The 19,552-nt window shown below is 38.6% G+C and overlaps 1 protein-coding gene across 10 annotated transcripts in view; it reads right to left on the bottom strand.

Moving 5' to 3' along the window:
- Lrrc7 (leucine rich repeat containing 7) overlaps positions 1 to 19,552 on the bottom strand; it is a 453,319-nt gene that overhangs the window by 132,356 nt on the left and 301,411 nt on the right. For all 10 annotated transcript variants that reach the window (XM_032897090.1, XM_032897087.1, XM_032897091.1 and 7 more), the window contains exon 8: positions 4,616 to 4,679. In XM_032897090.1, the coding sequence (XP_032752981.1) occupies positions 4,616 to 4,679 (64 nt within the window). The remainder of the gene's footprint in view (positions 1 to 4,615; positions 4,680 to 19,552) is intronic.

The following is a 19,552-nucleotide window of genomic DNA, read 5'->3' as shown; positions in this document are numbered from 1 at the left end:
AAAAAGTACTCAACGATTTCAAATTTCTGTGAGAACACATTCATTGTACATACTACCCGAGTACACAGTCTGTAACTGATTTACTTAGTTATATGGATCAGGGTGTCTCCAAAACACAGATTTTCATTAAATTTAAATTTTATAAAATCAATTAGAGAAAAATATAACAGAAATAAAATCCATTTGAATCCTGAGATGAAGGATTTTCCCTGCCATAATTTTCAGCCTCACTAGAAATTTGAATGGTGGTTTATAGAACACAGAATATTTTCTCTACATTTTTTATAAAGAAGTTTCATTGAATGTTTTCTGACTTTTTTGAAATACTAGTCAAATATCCTTAGTTTTCAGATGAATTCATGAAGAGGATAAACTCAGTTCACCTTTGCACTGTTGGTAAAACATTAAGTCTTGGTCTTTCCTATAGATTCAACACTTTGATTTGCTCTTGACATATTGTTTCTGCTTTCATTTAGTTGTTCTTAGAATTACATTTAACCCAGGAGTGTAGTATCTGCTCTTTAGCAGGTTCTGTTAGCGTGTCGCACGTTGCACATACTTTAAAAGAGTTGCAAATAGTCCCACAGCGATCTTTCCCCAAAGATTTAAGTGCTGAAAGCATCTTAGTGCTGGAGAGTGGATACTGTACGTTTCTAAGCAAAGAGATTGAAAACATGTTTTTAAGGAAGTGAACTCTGTATTTAAAAAATCATTCCTTATTGGGTTACTTTTCATGAAATGCATAAAATAATTAAGTAGCTTGTATTTCTTTTTTTCTTTTTTTTTTTTTTTTTTTTTTTTTTTTTTTTTTTGGAGCTGGGGACCGTAGCTTGCATTTCTTAAACATGCAGAATTCCTTGCTTATATTCATATCTAACAAATTCCAGCAAGATGGAATGTAAGTAGACTAGAGGGTAATTTTTAAGAGAAAAGGGCTGGAAATTATCCTAAGCTGATGAATAACAAGAATCCACAAAGTAGACAGAATAATGTATATAATTATGACTGTCAATATAAGTTTTAAAAAAATCTGGAATTGGCATTGAAGTGAATATATTATTATATGGTGACTCTTTTTACTATGTGATTTTAAAATCCATACCGAAATGAAATTTTTATTGCACTGGTATCAGGGCATGCACATTTCGATAAATCATTTTGCAAGTGGTTTATCATGTAGGCTGTGTGCTTATGAATAGATGGATATGTTTTGAAAAGAAGCTTCTGAGAGAGTTCACCTGTTCTGCCCTTCTGTCTTCTGCCATGTCAGAAAACAATAGAATCATCTTGAAAGAAGGGAGGATGGACCCCAACTTAACACTGAATCCTCCAATGTCTACAACTGTGAGAATAACTTTCCATTGCTCATAACATATCCAGTCTAAGACATTTTAATAACACACACACACACACACACACACACACACACACACACAATTGTGGTCTGTTTATTTCAGAAATGAAAAAGTGAGTTTACATTGGAAATTATTTCCATAAAACCCACAGCAATAACACATTGAAGGGAAAATTATCTAATTAAATTCAGAAGTATAAATTGTTTAAAAATTTAAGAAGAAGAAACCAATTTATTCATAGACTATTTGAATGGTTACAGAGAAATCTCTGAAGAAAAAACAATTCATATTTTTTATTAAATAAAACTACTGGTTATGTAGAAGTTAAAAAATCCAATGGATTACTATATACCTGCAGTCAGAAGTTGAAGACTATAATTGTTGAAGAAAACATTTGTAACTACAACCAAAAGGTGGTGTGCTTAGCAAGAAGCTAGCCATGTGCAATAACTTTTAAAACAAAAACCATATAACTTAGAACAGTACTGAGATCCTGCTGTCCGTCAAACATTGAGTTCTGGAGCCAATGCTCTGTTGAACAAATGTCAACATTTCTTCTTTTTGAGAAATATGAAAACTGTCATATCAAAAAATAAAACTGTTCATCTAGGGCAGCAGTTCTCAACCTTTCTACTGCTATATCTCTTTAATATAATTCCTTATGTTGTGGTGATTCCAATGATACAAATATTTTCATTGCTACTTCATAACTGTAAAATTGCTACTGTTATGAATTATAATGTAAATATCTGTATTTTTCATGCTGTTTGTTGGTGGGTCATGACCCACAGGACCACATGACATACCATGGAGCTTACAATATAGTAATCATAAATCATCTTCAATAAATATACTTTTTTGAAAAGTAAACATATCCTATTGTAGTGGTTTGAATGAAAATGTCACCCATAGGCTTACAGGAAGTGGCATTATTAGGAGGTGTGGCTTTGTTGGAAAAAGTGGGGCCTTGTTGGAGGAAGTGTGTCTGAGCGGGTGAGCTCTGAGGTTTCAAATGTTTAAGCCACGCCCAATGTCTCTCAATGCCTGCATGCCAAGCTGATAATGGACTAAACCTCTGAAATATATGCCAGCCCCTATTAAATACTTTTCTTTATAAGACTTGCCATGGTCTTGGTGTCTCTTCCCAGTAATAGAAACCCTAACTAAGACACCTGGTCATTTGTTGATCTAAATCTTTAAAGTCTTAATTGACATTTGTTCATGTAAAAACCTTGCAAAGTTTTAGGTGGCTGAAATTCTTCCAAACATATATGGAGTGTTTACTGTAGATTTTCTTATATTCAAACTTGCCCAACACCCATGAAATGCGTGAAAGTGATGCTTTTATTTTAATGGTGAGGAAGATACAGTTAAAAAGTAAGGTAAAGACCTTAATTGCTGTCTGTGTTTTTTCCTATGGGCTAAGTCAAACAGGCTCTCCCTAGAGCCTTAGCAACTAACTTCAAATCTGTCTGTATATACCTCAAGGTTATTTACCACCCTTACCAATAATCCTTGTGTCTACCACACATATATTCCTTAAAAATACAATTATTCAGGATAAGAGAGATGATGATTCAGTGATTAAGGACGCTTACTGGTCTTCCAAAGGACCCAAGTTCAGTTCCCAGTACCCAGGTCAAGTGTCTTATAACTGTCTGTAATACCAGCTCCATAGGATCTGCCAGATACTGGCACTACACTTATGTGCACACACATACACACAGTGAAAAAAAAGTATCTTTAAAGCACAGAGAGGAAAAATGCATACTAGGGTACATTCGTTCTCTCTCCTTATGCCCACGCAGTGAGTTGGGTGGCATAATGTGACAGATGGAAGATCTGACATCTACCTTTCCTGGTCTTATCTCAGAGAGGATTCATGTGGCTGGGTATGGAGTCACTACTGGGGACTGACTGGTGAGAACAGAAATAGCAGCTGAGTTGTCTGGAGGGAGCATAGGAGAGGGAGAGGGACAGTGTTTGGTTTCAGAGGCACAAGATATATAGCACATGGCTAAGTGTCCTTAGACTGACAACTCGGAAACATCATGTACAGCTAGCAAACCGCAAGCCTCCCAGGCCAAGTGTTCTTCCCATCCAGGTCACAGAGACAAGTTACTATGTAGGCCCTCATCCCAGTATCAGAAGGGAAGATACTTTAGTGAGGGAATTTTTATTTAAGGACAGATTAAAGCTTTTAATCCAGACAAATAAAAGCTTACCTCTGAAATTGACAATCAGCATATAGGGCAGCATAATAATGTACTGGACATGGTTAAAATAAAACAGTGAGTATTCTTTATGTATTACCTTATAGCATGAATGAAAACCCTGCCATCTTTACATAGGGCACTGACTGAGAGGACTTTTGGCCCAGTTTTATATACACATTCAATTTAATTCTCACACAAGCCTTTTGAGGCAGCAATCACTATAATCCCCATTTTATAGATTATGAAAATGAGGCTTAGTGAGATTAATTGACTTTCCCCAAATGTGTTAACAAGGGTGGGAAAAGCTGATTGATTAGTTAGAGGCCTTCATTTAACTACAGGTAAATTTGATTTTGGAGACTTGACAATGTCTAATTGAAAACTTCTGAAGAAAGAATGGTGGGTTTTCTTACAAAGGACTTTCTGTTTGCTTTTTGTTTGATTTTGCGATTCTGGTCTTTGGGCATACTTGAAATAAAGCCAAGCATTGAAAAATGGCTGACAGAATATTGTCAGTCTTATAGGCAGTGAGTGAGATATCAATATGTCTTCACAAGAAAGCTCCTTTTATTAAAACTGGAAGGTTGCTGACCCTTGGGACTAACTTTCTAAACCTTCACAGTAGTCTTCAAAGTGTAGTCTCTGAAGGATCCCCTTTAATCCCTCTGTGCAGCCACATAACATTTATGTACTAGGGACCACTTCAGGTTCATTTAAATAAAGTTAAAATAACCATGCATCAGGTGAGGATTAGCTGAAACGAAGCTGGTTACACACTTAACATGGTTTCTTTTTTGTCACACTATAGGTACTAAACTGTCAACACACATCTGCTCTAATTCTGACTTTTTGTGATATGTAATACCCAATTTTGTGGCTTACTATATCATGAAATAATCTGTGTAACTCTTAGCTTTAGGAAGCTCTTTAGTGTTTAGGAAGCACACACATTCACTCAATGCTTTAATGCTTGAAGTTGTGAAGACACAACACAAAGAATCTCCTGGAGACTATTTGACAAGTTAATGAAGTACATTTGCTTACCAGCTCGCTGAATTCATTATTGCCTAGGTCAAGTCTTTCCAGCTGGGCCAGCTTGTGCATTGACCTGTAAAAGGTGGAGAAGAGTACCATTATGAGGCAGCACTTGACTTAACTCTCTAAAGATAGTCTGCCAACACTTGATAGATTTTCCTAACTGTATTTTGTTCAAAACAAAAACAAAACAAAAGCAAAATCCTCAGGATATTCCTTAGCAAGAGGTGAACCACAGATGCACATAGAAACATGTTAATGGCTGCCTGGGTGCAGTTCTAGCAGTCAATGGTTCACAGCACTGGGCTTCCAATGCAGTGTGTGACAGGAGTCTAAGGCCAGCTGTTTCACACACTGGGAATCTCATTAAATTTCCATACAAAGAGGCTAACGATGGATCCACTACCATATTTTTAAGAGTCACCGCCCTGATTCGTTAATCATAAGCAGCTGAAGTCAATCACAGTAAGGGGACTCCCTTTACCTATGGCTGCATCATCAGCTCTGTTATTTCTTCCCATTAGTGAAACTTCTGTTATAGATAGGCTATCTTCATTGACCCTAAAATATCCTGAGTTGGGGTTGGAATAGTGCTGAGCTACTGAAAGACTCTTGACTAAGGATTTACTTCAAAGGCATTTTAGAACACCCCTACTACAGTAAACTTTTCTCAAATCCTTCCTAAGTAAGCATACAACAAAATAAAATATAGTGTTTTTTTTTTAAATTTTTTAGATTATCCCAAACCTCAGAATACACAAAAGCTCTTGAAATTTCAGAAACAAAAATCTTAGAAATTTTGGTTTCTTCTTCTTGAACTGTTAGATTTTTCATTACTATTAATTGAAAATATACAAGTTAGACTTGAAGAGTGTGTATTTTTCACATGACCACAATTATTGACAGATTATTATGTCCAAGTTTAAGGTACAGTGATAAACAAAGCTGATAATTTTTTTAACCAAAAGGCTTTATATTTAGTTGAGGAGAATGACAGCAAGCAAAACAATTAAGTAAAATACAGTAATATGTTAGGTTAAAAGTGCTACAGTGAAACAGTGTTAGTGGACAAGGAGACTTTTCACAGGGATCGTATTTTCAATAAGGTGATTATGTTAGCCTTTATCAAGATGAGATTCCTCATGAATGTTAAGTATTCTGATTTCCATTTGTCTTCCAAGTTCGTGAACATGAAAGGCATTGTTCACATTAAAGTAGCCCACAATCTTGAGGAAACAGTTCTGACACAATTGGATGAATTCCATAGAAAGCATTTATAAGTTGCTAGATATAGAGTAGCACTCTTTTAGCCTTGAGAACATGTTTAAAAAAATAAAACTTAACTGAGGTTTTGATTAGAGTAGTTGATCAGGCTATATGAAACTAGGAATAAAATGTTAAGAAGATAGTTCACAGAAATAACACATGAGAAATATAGTCACAAAGTCATATGTCCAGTCAAGAAGCCTAAGTTTTAGTCTAGTGGTAACAAAAAGCTTTACTATTTTTGCAGGAAGGGGATGTTAGAGTTTTATTTCAGAGTCTCACTTTGGAATCACTGGATATTGTAGGAAGCAAGAAAAGGCGGTAACAGCAATGAAGTCACATAAGTAAGTGTCCTGGGATCTATGATTGGGCCAGAAACAGAACATGGTGATCTGGATACCATGGTGATATAGACAAGTTCTAGGGAGAAGCACAACTTCATAAATCACTCAATAGAGTGTACAGTAGGGGATGCTTAGTGTCTATGTTAAGTCTGAACAACTCATTTCAAAAGTGGTAGCTCATGACTAGCATCAGACAAGGCTAACAGCCAGCAGTTCCTAGTCTCCCCACAAAAGAAGTTGAACTTAAAATGAATAGGCACTGTAAAGAATATCTGTGTGAGTAAAAATATAACATACAAACAATAGTGTAGAATAATGTTATGCCTGTAAACAACTATGTATATGACTGAAAGCATTAAACTTTCAATTATGGTTCTATATATATTTTTTAGTCAGGAACAGAAAACATACCAATTTTTTTTTGTCAGATCTCTTAGTAATTTATTTTTTTTTTATTAACTTGAATATTTCTTATATACATTTCGAGTGTTATTCCCTTTCCCGGTTTCCGGGCAAACATCCCCCTCCCCCCTCCCCCCCCCCTTTCGCTTTTCCCCTCCCACCCTCCCCCCAACAGTCTAGTTCACTGGGGGTTCAGTCTTATGGGACCAAGGGCTTCCCCTTCCACTGGTGCTCTTACTAGGATATTCATTGCTACCTATGAGGTCAGAGTTCAGGGTCAGTCCATGTATAGTCTTTAGGTAGTGGCTTAGTCCCTGGAAGCTCTGGTTGCTTGGCATTGTTGTACATATGGGGTCTCAAGCCCCTGCAAGCTCTTCCAGTTCTTTCTCTGATTCCTTCAACGGGGGGGGTCCTATTCTCAGTTCAGTGGTTTGCTGCTGGCATTGCCTCTGTGTTTGCTGTATTCTGGCTGTGTCTCTCAGGATCGATCACATCCGGCTCCTGTCGGTCTGCACTTCTTTGCTTCATCCATCTTGTCTAATTGGGTGGCTGTATATGTATGGGCCACATGTGGGGCAGGCTCTGAATGGGTGTTCCTTCAGTCTCTGTTTCAATCTTTGCCTCTCTCTTCCCTGCGAAGGGTATTCTTGTTCCCCTTTTAAAGAAGGAGTGAAGCATTCACATTTTGATCATCCGTCTTGAGTTTCATTTGTTCTATGCATCTAGGCTAATTCAAGCATTTGGGCTAAAGCCACTTATCAATGAGTGCATACCATGTATGTCTTTCTGTGATTTGGTTAGCTCACTCAGGATGATATTTTCCAGTTCCAACCATTTGCCTCTACGAATTTCATATAAAAGTCGTTTTGATAGCTGAGTAATATTCCATTGTGTAGATGTACCACATTTTCTGTATCCATTCCTCTGTTGAAGGGCATCTGGGTTCTTTCCAGCTTCTGGCTATTATAAATAAGGCTGCGATGAACATAGTGGAGCATGTGTCTTTTTTTATATGTTGGGGCATCTTTTGGGTATATGCCCAAGAGAGGTATAGCTGGATCCTCAGGCAGTTCAATGTCCAATTTTCTGAGGAACCTCAGACTGATTTTCCAGAATGGTTGTACCAGTCTGCAACCCCACCAACAATGGAGGAGTGTTCTCTTTCTCGAATCCTCGCCAGCATTTTCTGTCACCTGAGTTTTTGATCTTAGCCATTCTCACTGGTGTGAGGTGAAATCTCAGAGTTGTTTTGATTTGCATTTCCCTTATGACTAAAGATGTTGAACATTTCTTTAGGTGTTTCTCAGCCATTTGTCATTCCTCAGCTGTGAATTCTTTGTTTAGCTCTGAACCCCATTTTTTATAAGGGTATTTGTCTCCCTACAGTCTAACTTCTTGAGTTTTTTTTATATTTACGATATAAGCCCTCTGTCAGTTGTAGGATTGGTAAAGAACTTTTCCCAATCTGTTGGTTGCCGTTTTGTCCTAACCACAGTGTCCTTTGCCTTACAGAAGCTTTGCAGTTTTATGAGATCCCATTTGTCGATTCTTGATCTTAGAGCATAAGCCATTGGTGTTTTGTTCAGGAAATTTTTTCCAGTGCCCAAAAACATACCAATTTTTGTCTTATTTGTATAACCATTCATGCTCATTTGTTTTGCTTTGCTTTGTATAACTTATATGTAATATATTTACAAATGCATACGTGTATATTTACACAATTGAGTTCCTTGTTACATTGAATAGATTTGGAATTTAAGCAAAAAGTGTGGAAATTTATTGAAGAAAGTTCAAGAATAGTGAAAATGTTTATCTTGTTTTCTATTTAAAAGATAATAAAATATTTGTGAACGAATATAGAGGTTTTCACTTAAAGAACTTAGTCAACTTCCTTAGTCATCAGGAACATACAATACAAAACTACTTTGAATTTAATCTTATACCAGTAAAAACGGCCAAGATAAATAAAACAAATGACAGTTCATGCTGGTGAGGATATGGGTAAAGGAAAACGCTCCTCTATTGCTGTTGAGTGCAAACTTGTATAGCCACTATGGAAAGCAATGTGGTAGATTCTCAGGATGCTGCGAATATGTCTACCTCATGATCCAGCTGTGCTTGGATCATGTTGGGCCCTTCTTGCTCAACCATCTTCATTGCTGCTCTATTCTTAATAGCAAGAAATTGGAAATGTCTAGATGTTCATCAACAGACCAATGGATAGTAAAAATGTGGTAAGTTCACACAAAGGAATATTATTCAGCTGTTAAAAAAGTGAAATCATGAATTTTGCAGGTAAACAGAGTCAGAAAAAAAAAACATCCCAAGTAAGGTAACTCAGACCCCAAATAACAAATATATATATGCATTCTCTTATATGTAGATGTTAGGTTTTTAAACCTGCAATGGGCAACTACTATCTGAATAACCATAGAGGTTAGGTATAAGGTAAAGGACTAGGGGAGGGGAAGAAACTGATAGGGTAGGGGATATAGAATATATAGTCATGGAGAGAGGATTAAGGGGCATTGGAATGGGAGGAGTGAATGGCAAAGAGAAAGGGAGAGGGAGAAAGAGAGAAAATATGTGGAGGGATAGCTCACACTATAGGCCATCTGAGGGTTACACATAAACTCACTGCAGGAGAAGACAGACATTGAACATAGTCTCTATTGTCCAGACATGTGTATTTGTTATTCTTCAGTAAGTGGACTCTAATCCATTTAACCACAGAGCTTAGTCACAGAGTAAGAGAATAGTTGAGGGGGGTGGAGGATCTCCCAAGGAAGGGGAAATAGAATAGATAAAGGGGTGGGGAGGCCGGAGTAGAAGGAGTAAATGAAGTGGAAGGAGGGAAGAGAAGGTAATAGAGAAAATATAAGAGAAATAACTAATACTAAGGGTATTTACAGCTCATATAGAAACCTACTACTATAGAAGCTCCTTAAAATATATACATATATCATCAAAGAAGTCAAAATGGAGTCACCAAATAATAGAAGAAACAAAGGCCCAAATAGAGATACTTTGCAAACAAGCGAAAACTTCCAGTGCCAGGAATGTGTTACATCTGGTTGAATTGTTGGTGAAAGGAGCTCCGTGGAAACCCTCAAACAACTCAGGCCATTGCCAAGGTTATTTGTTTGTCTCTCCACACTGATGGTAAGGGAAGTTCCTACTGCTGAAGACAACACTTACATATATCTAATTTAACAAGGAGAGGTAAAGCCTATTCTTGAGTAGGCCTTCACCCCTACTGACTAATATTCATGGTACTGAATGAAACTCTCCATACTACCAAAGGAGAAAGGTAAATAAACACCAACCTAGCTATAAAACCTACAATCTACAATGGTAAACTGTCTGCATGATACGCTGGTACAATAGTGGCATGAACATAACTAACCACTATTTGATTAGATTTAAGGTCCACTCTGTGAGGTGGAACTTATTTGGATAAATCTGTGACACTGCTCCAGTAGCCAAGATTTTGAGACTAAATAGGCCTTGGGCCTATGGGAAAACCAAACACTATTGTTCTGCTAAAGAAATATAACAATAAAAATGATTCCTAATGACATTGCTATATGAATTTATAAGTGTCTTCTCAGCTTCATCAGAGAAGGTTACTCTTGCAGTAAACAGTGACAAATACAGAGACCCCCAACTGGACAATGTACAGAGAATGAGAGACCTTGGAATACTCAAATATATAAATATTTACATTTCAAATTTTATATCTTTTCCTGGTTTCTCCTCTGCAAATCTCATGTCCCATCCCCACGCTCCCCGCTTCTATGAGGGAGCTCCCCCACCCACCCACTCCCAGCTCACCCTCACCTCCTTAGCATTCTCCTACCCTGGGGCATTAAGCCTCCAAAGGACCAAAGGCTGCCAGATAAAACAATCCTCTATTATATATGCAGATGGAGTCATGGATTCCTCTATGTGTACTCTTTGGTTGGTGGTTTAGTTCCTGGGAGCTGGGGAGGGGGTCTGGTTGGTTGATTCTGTTGTTCTTCCTATGGGGTTATAAACCCCTTCAGCTATTTCAGTTCTTCTCCTAAGTCCTCCATTGGAGACCCTGTGCTCAGTCCAATGGTTACCTGTGAGCATTCACATTTGTATTGGTCAGGCTCTGGCAGAGCCTCTCAGGGGACAGCCATCAGCAAGAGTTTCTGGGTTTGGTGGCTGCATATGGGCTGGATCCCCAGGTGGGGCAGTCTCTGGATGGCCTTCCCTTTAGTCTCTGCTCCATTCTTTGTCTCTGTATTTCCTTTAGACAAATATTTAATATTACTGAAGCTTTTCAATTTCATGAGATTCCATTTGTCTATAGATCCATTTGATCTTAGAGCCTGAGTCATTGGTGTTCTGTTTAGAAAATTGTCACCTGTGCTGTTATGTTTGACACACAGCATAACAACTGGTTTATATTATTTAACCAGCTGTTAAATATTTTTGAGATGGGTGGGTGACACCATCCCTCAACCGGGGGCCTTGTCTAACCACTGGATAGGTCTCTACAGGTTCTCTCTTCCCTTTGTTGGGTATTTCATCTAATGTCATCTCCACTGGGTCCTGGAAGTCTCTTGCTTTCTTGGCATCTAAGGCTTTCTAGTGGCTATTCCTAGTTCCCCATCCCCTCATTGCTCTGTACCTCCATTCAATTTCCTGACCCTCTGTACTTCTCAGTCTCCTCCTACACCTGATCCTGCTCCATCTCCCTTGCCCTCTTTTCTCCCTCCCCTCCAGGTCCCTTCCATCATCTACCTACTAGGATTATTTTGTTCCCCCTTCTAAATAAGACTGAAGGAAGCATCCACACCCCTGGTCTTCCTTCTATGCTCCTCCATATGTTCTATGGGTTGTATTGTGGACATTGTGGGCTTTGGGGCTAGTATCCACTTATTAGTGAGTGCATACCATGTGTGTTCTTTTGTGTCTGTGTTACCTCACTCAGGAAGATATTTTTTGGTTCCATCCATTTGCCTAAGAATTTCATGAAGTAATTGTTTTTAATTGCTCCATAGTACTCCATTGTATATATATATATATATATATATATATATATATATATATATTATTTTCAGTATCCATTCTTCTGTTGAGGGACATCTGGGTTGTTTTCAGCTTCTGGCTATTATAAATATAGCTGCTATGAACATAGTGGAGCATGTATCCCTGTTATATATTGGAGTATCTTTTGGGTATATGCCCAGGAGTGGTATAGCTGGGTCCTCAGGTAGCATTATGTCCAATTTTCTGAGGAACCACCAGATTCATTTCCATAGTGGTTGTACCAGCTTGCAATCCAACCAGCAATGGAGAAGTGCTTATCTCATTGTACAAAGCTAAAGTCCAAGTGGATCAAGGATCTCCACATAAAACCAGATACACTGAATTTAACAGAAAAGAATGTGGGAAAGAGCCTGAAACATAACAGCACAGGGGACAGTTTTCTGAACAGAACACCAATGACTCAGGCACTAAGATCAAATGGATCTATAGACAAATGGGATCTCATGAAATTGAAAAGCTTCTGTAAGGCAAGGGACACTGTCATTAGGACAAAACGGCAACCTACAGATTAGAAAAAGATCCTTACTAACTCTTCATCCGATAGAGGGCTAATATCCAATATATACATAGATCTCAAGAAGTTAGACTTTAGAGAACCAAATAACCCTATTAAAAATGGGGTACAGGCTCTGCCAGAGCATGACATATACAGAGCAAATAGTTGCAGCCAACCATTGAACTGAGAATGGGGACCCCATTGGAGGAGTTAGAGAAAGATTGAAGGAACTAAAGGGGCTTGCAACCCCATAAGAACAATACCAACCAACTGGAGCTCTGAGGGACTAAACCACCATCCAAAGAATATATGTGGACAGACCCATGGCTCCAGCTGCATATGTAGCAGATGATGGCCTTGTTAGGCACCAATGGAAGGAGAAGCCCTTAGTCCTGCCTAGGCTGGACCCCCCAGTGTAGGGGAATGTCAGGGCAGGGAGGCGGGAAGGGGTGGGTGGTTACCTATCAAATTTACATTTGATATGTAAATTAAAAAAATAAAAAATGATAAAAATAATGGGGTACAGAGCTAAACAAAGAATTCTCAACTGAGGAATCTCGAATGGCCTAGAGGCACCTAATGAAATGTTCAACATCCTTAGTCATCAGGGAAATGCAAATCAAAATGACCCTGAGATTCTAACTCATGCCAGTCAGAATGGCTAAATATCAAAAACTAAGGTGACAGCAGGTGCTGGAGAGGATGTGGAATACTCAATTTTAATGGGATGTCTTCATTAAAGTGGAGTTGCCACAGTTTCTAAGATTCGGGTTTCTCAAACTTGTCATTACTAGTGTTTTGAGATGGCCTCTTCACCAACATAGGGGCTATCAAGTGTGTAGTGGGAGTTTTAGCACACCCTACACAGCCTCTTCTCTAAAGGGCTCATTTTCTAAATGGGAATGACCTTTAAGTGAGTAACTGCTTCCCAGAGTGATAACTATGAGGAAAAGAATGTGTACAGATTGCCACAGGAGGTCGGAAGAACTAAAGACTCAGTGATTAGGAATAATGTCAGGAAGCGGCGACATTTCCACTAGGGTTTGAAGAGTTTGTTGCATGAATCATATATATTTGAATATCTGAAAAGAAACAATGAAAACACCAAACAAGAACATTTCGAAGACAGACAGACCTTCTTACTTTTGAATTTGTACCTTGATACAGTATATGTAATATGGATGTGCCTCTTCAAACGAAGTGAAAGAATTTGGCCAAAGGTGAGGAAATTCTTGTGGGAGCTGGTGTTAAGAGTCCAGTATCTTGTTGCTGTAGACAGAGAAGGAGTTGTCTGGGGGCAGTTCTCAGTTCCTGATAATTTGTATGGGAAGCCCTCCCTGACCAGGCATCAGTAGGACTGAACAGCTGTCTCTACAGACATGGCCAGATGGCCTCCTGTTTTCCCTGGTATGAGGAAAGAGCAGCTAATCTCTGCTATCTGCTTTGTACTTAAGTCTTCTCTCCATTATGAGGAGGAGGCAGACACACATCTCTATGCCACTGGCTCTTTGCAGTGATGAGAACAGTTGCACATACAGGCAAACAAACACTCCTTGAGAGTTAGCTCAGTTAATGGGATTGTGTATTAGGGTTTTACTGCTGTGAACAGACACCATGACCAAGACAACTCTTATAAAGAACATTTAATTGGGGCTGGCTTACAGATTCAGAGGTTTGTCCATTATTATCAAGGCAGGAGCATGGTAGCATCTGGGCAGGCATAGTATGGGAGGAGCTGAGAGTTCTACATCTTCATCTGAAGGCTGCTAGCAGAATACTGGCTTCTAAGCAGCTAGGACTAGGGTATTAAAGCCCACACCCACAGTGACACACCTACTCCAAGACCACACCTATTCCAACAAGGCCATATCTCCAAATAGTGCTACTACCAGGGCCACACATATACAAACCATCACAGATTGTATGTGAACATTTCTTAGGATCTGATAGATATTGTAGAAATTTAAAAGATTTTAGATGGTCTGTATGTTTTTGAGACATGGCTTTGGCTCTCCTGGAACTCACCATGTAAACAGGCTGGCCTTGAACTCTCAGAGAGATCTCTGCCTTTGTCTCTCAAGTGCTGGCATAAAAAGCATGAACCACCATACCTGGCTAGAGACAGATTTCTCGGATAAAATACACAAATGCTTACAGTGACTCTCCACCAGATGGGAACAGGTTATTTCCTGTTTACTTGGTATGAAACATTTTCCTCTGCTTGACATTTGTTAGACTAGGAACATGTTTTGCTAGAGGTCCTTGTAGTTTGTGGTTTACCTCAGACTTAATTCCACACCAGTCCACACAGTCACAGGCCCACATACTTGAGCAAAGCATGGGCCCAGTGTGCATACTGAAACTATTCGTGCCCTCACACTTGTCATGTCTCACTAGTCATGTCTGACTCTACCTCAGGGCCCAGCGTTCACTTCAGGCTCTTGACAATGTGATTGTGTTGAACATTATTCACTAGCTTGGTTCCCATGATGCCCCCCAAGAGATGAACTTGTTTTACCCTCTGGAGCTGTGCATAACAACCTCATCACAGAGAAATACACTGCCTTAGGAGAGAGGAGCAGGTGATGCATCAGCACAGCAGAGGAAATGCAAGACAGACCTGGCTTCAATTGCAGCCTCTGTTCACAGCACAGGCAAGAATCCAAACCTGACTTGTTTTGTTTACCCTGGCCATTATTTAAATGACCAATGCTTAATTTCAATTAAAAATATGTGCTCTGTAGCTCACTATATTCTATTATACCAGGGGTCAGCAAAAATGTTTTGTAAAGAGCTAGTAGGCAAATGCTGTAGGCTCTGGGGTCCATGTGGTCTCTGTCTCAATCTCTCTAATCCACTATTGCAGAGAAAAGCTGCCATAGTTGAATATAAGCTTGCTCTGTCTGTCTGTCTGTCTGTCAACCTATCATCTATCTATCTATCTATCTATCTATCTATCTATCTATCTATCTATCTATCTATCTATCTATCTATCTACCTATCTGTCCTCTGTCTGCATACCTGTCTATTTTCTATCTATTCTTATTTTATATGTATGTATGTATGTTTGATCTGCATGTATGTCTGTGTATTACATGCATGCCTAGTGCCTATAGAGGACAGGAGAGGGTCTAGGATGATCCCCTGGGACTGGGTTTACAAGTGATTATGACCTTCCATGCCAGTTTGGAACTGAACCTGCAAGAGCAGGTCTCGTCTGCAAGAACAACAAATGTTTTTAACCCTTGAGTAGTCTCTTCAGCCTTTCAATGAAGCTTTATTTATAAAACCAGGCTTGCCAAAGTTTCCTTCACTTGGGTGCATGTAACATCTGATATCTAGATAACATTACAGGTTTTGACCACCAGCCCAGCCTCTAAGAACAGTGAAGATTTCAGATGCTTCACAAAGGGCAGTTAAGTGGAAAGCTAAGAATATGGAGTGTTAGGAAGCTTCCTCTAGATAATTATAGTAGGTACTTTTGAAATAGTCATTTCTTGTTGTACAAGTTGCTGGCATCTGTGACACTGGCTCTCAATGAGCACTGTCCTTTGGCTGTGCTTATTAAAGTCAAGTGTGTCCTGCAATGCTATCACTTTGCAGCACTTATCCACTTCAAACATTCCAGCTGGAACCGGATGGAAGACAATGCAATACTTCCACAGTCTGCGGCACTGATAGAATAGTGCAATCTATGATTTTCTTTTCATCTCGTTCAGAGGTTTTCTCTGTTCAGACATACAATTACCTCTGAGCCATATAACGTTGGCAGTGCTGCAGCATCTTCTGGATCCCCATTGAGTCACTTAGTTACTGACTTACAGGATTCCATGAGATTTTGGCATGGGCTCTTAACTTGTCCTTGAACTGTGCACATGTTCTCCAGTTCTTGTCTACTTGTGGCACAAAGGCAGGGAAACTCAACATTGGTCTCCAGTACTTCTCTATCAGAACTTTAGAGATGAACCTTGGCACTTCACCTGAATTGTACACCAAGTGGGTAGAGACACATTTTATATTTTTTAGCTGCCGGTTTTATCTGATCATGCTTTGCTCTTTGTAATAACGTATGCATTTAAGGAACTCCATATTATATAGGATTTTGTTGTTTTTATAGTACATACCTCAAAGTCTAGAAAGTCCAGGAATTAACAATCTTTGAAAATATAGTTACTGATTCAATGAGATAGCTTAGTGGGAAGGACGCTTGTGTGCAGGCTTTCCAGCCTAAATTTAATCCCTGTGTACCAGGTGCCAGGAGAGAACTAACTCCTATGAATTGTCTTCTTATCTGCACATGTGTGCACATATGCACACACACAATAAATAAAAATTGGCAATTACTAGTATACCTTATTATGATGAAATAAAACATGATGTCACAAACCTGGAAACAACATAAATTTAGTTTCTGATGGCAAATAAAATGTAATTTCCATGCTCAAATGTTTAAAAAAAATCATTGTGTGTGAGTGCTTATGTGTGTGTGTGTGTGTGTGTGTGTGTGTGTGTGTGTGTGTGTTTGTACACATACACTCATGTGCATTAGTGTGATGGACAAAGGCCAAAGCAAGGTCTTCTTTGATATTTTTCTCCATCTGGTCTTTTGAGACAAGATCTCTCACTGGACCTGGCACTGATTTGCTGGACTGCTTGGCCAGATAGCTTTAGGGTCCTGCTGTCTCTGGACCCTTCCAGTGCTATAGTTACAGGTGCACATGGCCAGAACATGGTTCACTTCTTAGTGTAGGTACTAGAGGACTGAACTAAAGTCCTTATGCTCATGTGGGAGGTGCTCCACTCACTGAGCCATCTTTTCAATTGCCAAATTCTCTTTCTTTACAGATCTTGCAGTTATGACGTTCATGTACTTTGAATCATTCCAGGTTTCCCCAACATCCAAAATAGTCAAAATCTCTTCCGGTATCTTCCAGAAAGAGGATTTATATCAAATTGAATATATGCTTTTCTTTTCAAACAATATTGGAAAGATCTGTACTTTGACCAGTCTTCTAAATGTTTATTCACTATGATGTATCTCTTTGTGGACTTTGAACCACAACAGACATGTAGACTCTATAATTTCTACCAAGTTGTTTCCCATTTTGAGTGTCTTCATATTTTTATCTTTAATATTAAAACTTGACCTTTAAGAGCTCAGTTAACTTGATTTTTTTATTGGAAACATTTTCTTTCCTGTAATGACTCATCTCAAGTTTAATGAAATATTCTGTAAGAAGTATCAAATCCACAAGTAAGCTGCCAAGGGCTCTTCCACTTGATGTAGCAGAGCGTACTTGGCTGAAATAGAAAGATTAGATTATGAAAGTCTGCCTCCAGAAGAGCAGCTGTCTACAGGTAAATCCAGGATCGCTGCTTTATCTCATTAGGCTGAGGACAATCTTGGATTTTGTTGCTACTCTTTAGTTTTCTTTGGTTTATGACCTGAACCAATTACTCATTCACCCTGCACACAAAGTTTTCCACCAGCAAATCATAGCTCTTGGTACAGAGAAAGCAATCAAGCAAGCTTGCAAGGCCTGCTGGGCTTCTGGGCTGGGGTGCTGTGTAATCAAGAACTTTGACAATTATCTCCAGAGCCCAGCTTTAGTAATTACATCTTCTGCAATACACTATAGCGGCGTATCAAAAGGTTGTGGGCCCTGGAGTAAGCTACACACATGTCAGCTTTCACTAAAAGATGCTGCAGTATTCATTCTTTCACCAAGAGGTTTGGGCTCTACTGAACAATCTTAAGCAGAACCGCCATTTGGAATGCCTGCAGAAAGTTGTGCACAGCTACAATTCGTGAACAGCGAATTTCATCGCTCATGGACTTCTGCCACACACACCCTTGTGTGTGTATGTTTATACCCAGCCATCCTGAGAAAGGCCAGGATCAACATTTCTGGGCTAAGCTTCACAGAAAACCCTTTTACTTTTATTTGGGTTTTCTTGTGTTAATCCTCATATACTTCATATAGAATAGTTATTGATGTCCTGCCCTACAAATAAACAGGGTCCAATCCCGCAGCTAAGATAAGGGATAATTATCATTTGAGGCAGTAAGTAAAGGTTTTGAAAATCCAACCGAGGCAGTCATGGTCGTTCCCTCTTCTATTCTTGCCAGCAAATATGTCCAGCATCACAGACATCGAGTGAACACTTTACAGACTGGCTTTTCAGCTTGGAAATGAGCTCACAGTTCTGTTCTAGCTCCTGATTTAAGGGTGAGGGAAACATGAAAGCTTTCTTCTCTGCTCTTCTTTTGTTCAGGCTGTATTGACATGTAACAGGCACCCGGAGTTGCACCAGAACTATGTAATCCTGTGTAGTGACTCCAAAGGAAGAAAACCAGGCAGCCAGAGATGGAGTAGGGAGACAAGAACCATACAACTGACCCAACTCAGGGATGCTTTTTTGAAAGTTCATTTTGAGAAACAATCTATTCACTATTTCAGAGTCTGCTTTTATTCAGAATTAGGTTATCTTAGCTGAAAGCATATTTCCTAGCATATGCATCTACTAATCAAGTTGAAATCTTATGGAGTGTGCCTGGTGTTGGAGATAGATGAAAACCAAAGCCATTCTACAGGGTCAGATATACCATACATTAGAAAGAAGATCCTGCTTTCAATGACAAATTTTAATAAATGTTAATCAAAGTAAGTCAATGAAAATGAAAATTTTATCATTTTCTCATTTAAATTATTTGATAGTATATACAAATTAAAATACTATGAAGATAGCTTGACTAAATTCAAAGCAATGTGGATTGCTTACTAACTTGGTATAAAACATGCCCTTAGGGTCATGGGGAAAAAGTTTGCTAAGTAAGAGATGGAAAGAATGTAAAGTATTCACACATCTTTTAACTTTAATTATAAGCTTATAAGAATGCATTTTGGTTGATTGCTCACTTATTCTTTTCCCACATTGGAATTTTCAGTATTATGGATTCTCATTTTAAAATACATTTTTATCAAGTGTTCTTCATGTTTTCGACATGAGTTCTAGTACTTTATACAACTGCTTTTCAGTAGCCATGTCTGTGATTCTAAATATATAGTTTCTTTATATTGTTTGTTTTTATAGTTTTTTGAAATTTAGATGTTAGTGTTTTTCAAATATACATTGTTTTTTCATTATATTGTCAAAGAAAATGAAAAATTTGCTCATTTGATTCTTTTTAAAATGTCTCTGACCCAGATTCATCTGTTTTTGACTTACTCAGTCCTTTTATGCAAAGCATTCACTGAGGTTCTATTTTACTGTCTGGATGCTAAAACTTTCATTATGGGTACACTTGTTAATAGTATCTACTATCCAGAGAAGTCAAATTAGATTTTATTCCAA

Source organism: Rattus rattus, chromosome 3, assembly GCF_011064425.1.
Source record: "Rattus rattus isolate New Zealand chromosome 3, Rrattus_CSIRO_v1, whole genome shotgun sequence".
In the NCBI taxonomy this organism is placed as follows: Eukaryota; Metazoa; Chordata; class Mammalia; order Rodentia; family Muridae; genus Rattus; species Rattus rattus.
Note: the sequence above shows the minus strand (reverse complement) of the source record. Positions and strands in the feature narration are given on the sequence as shown.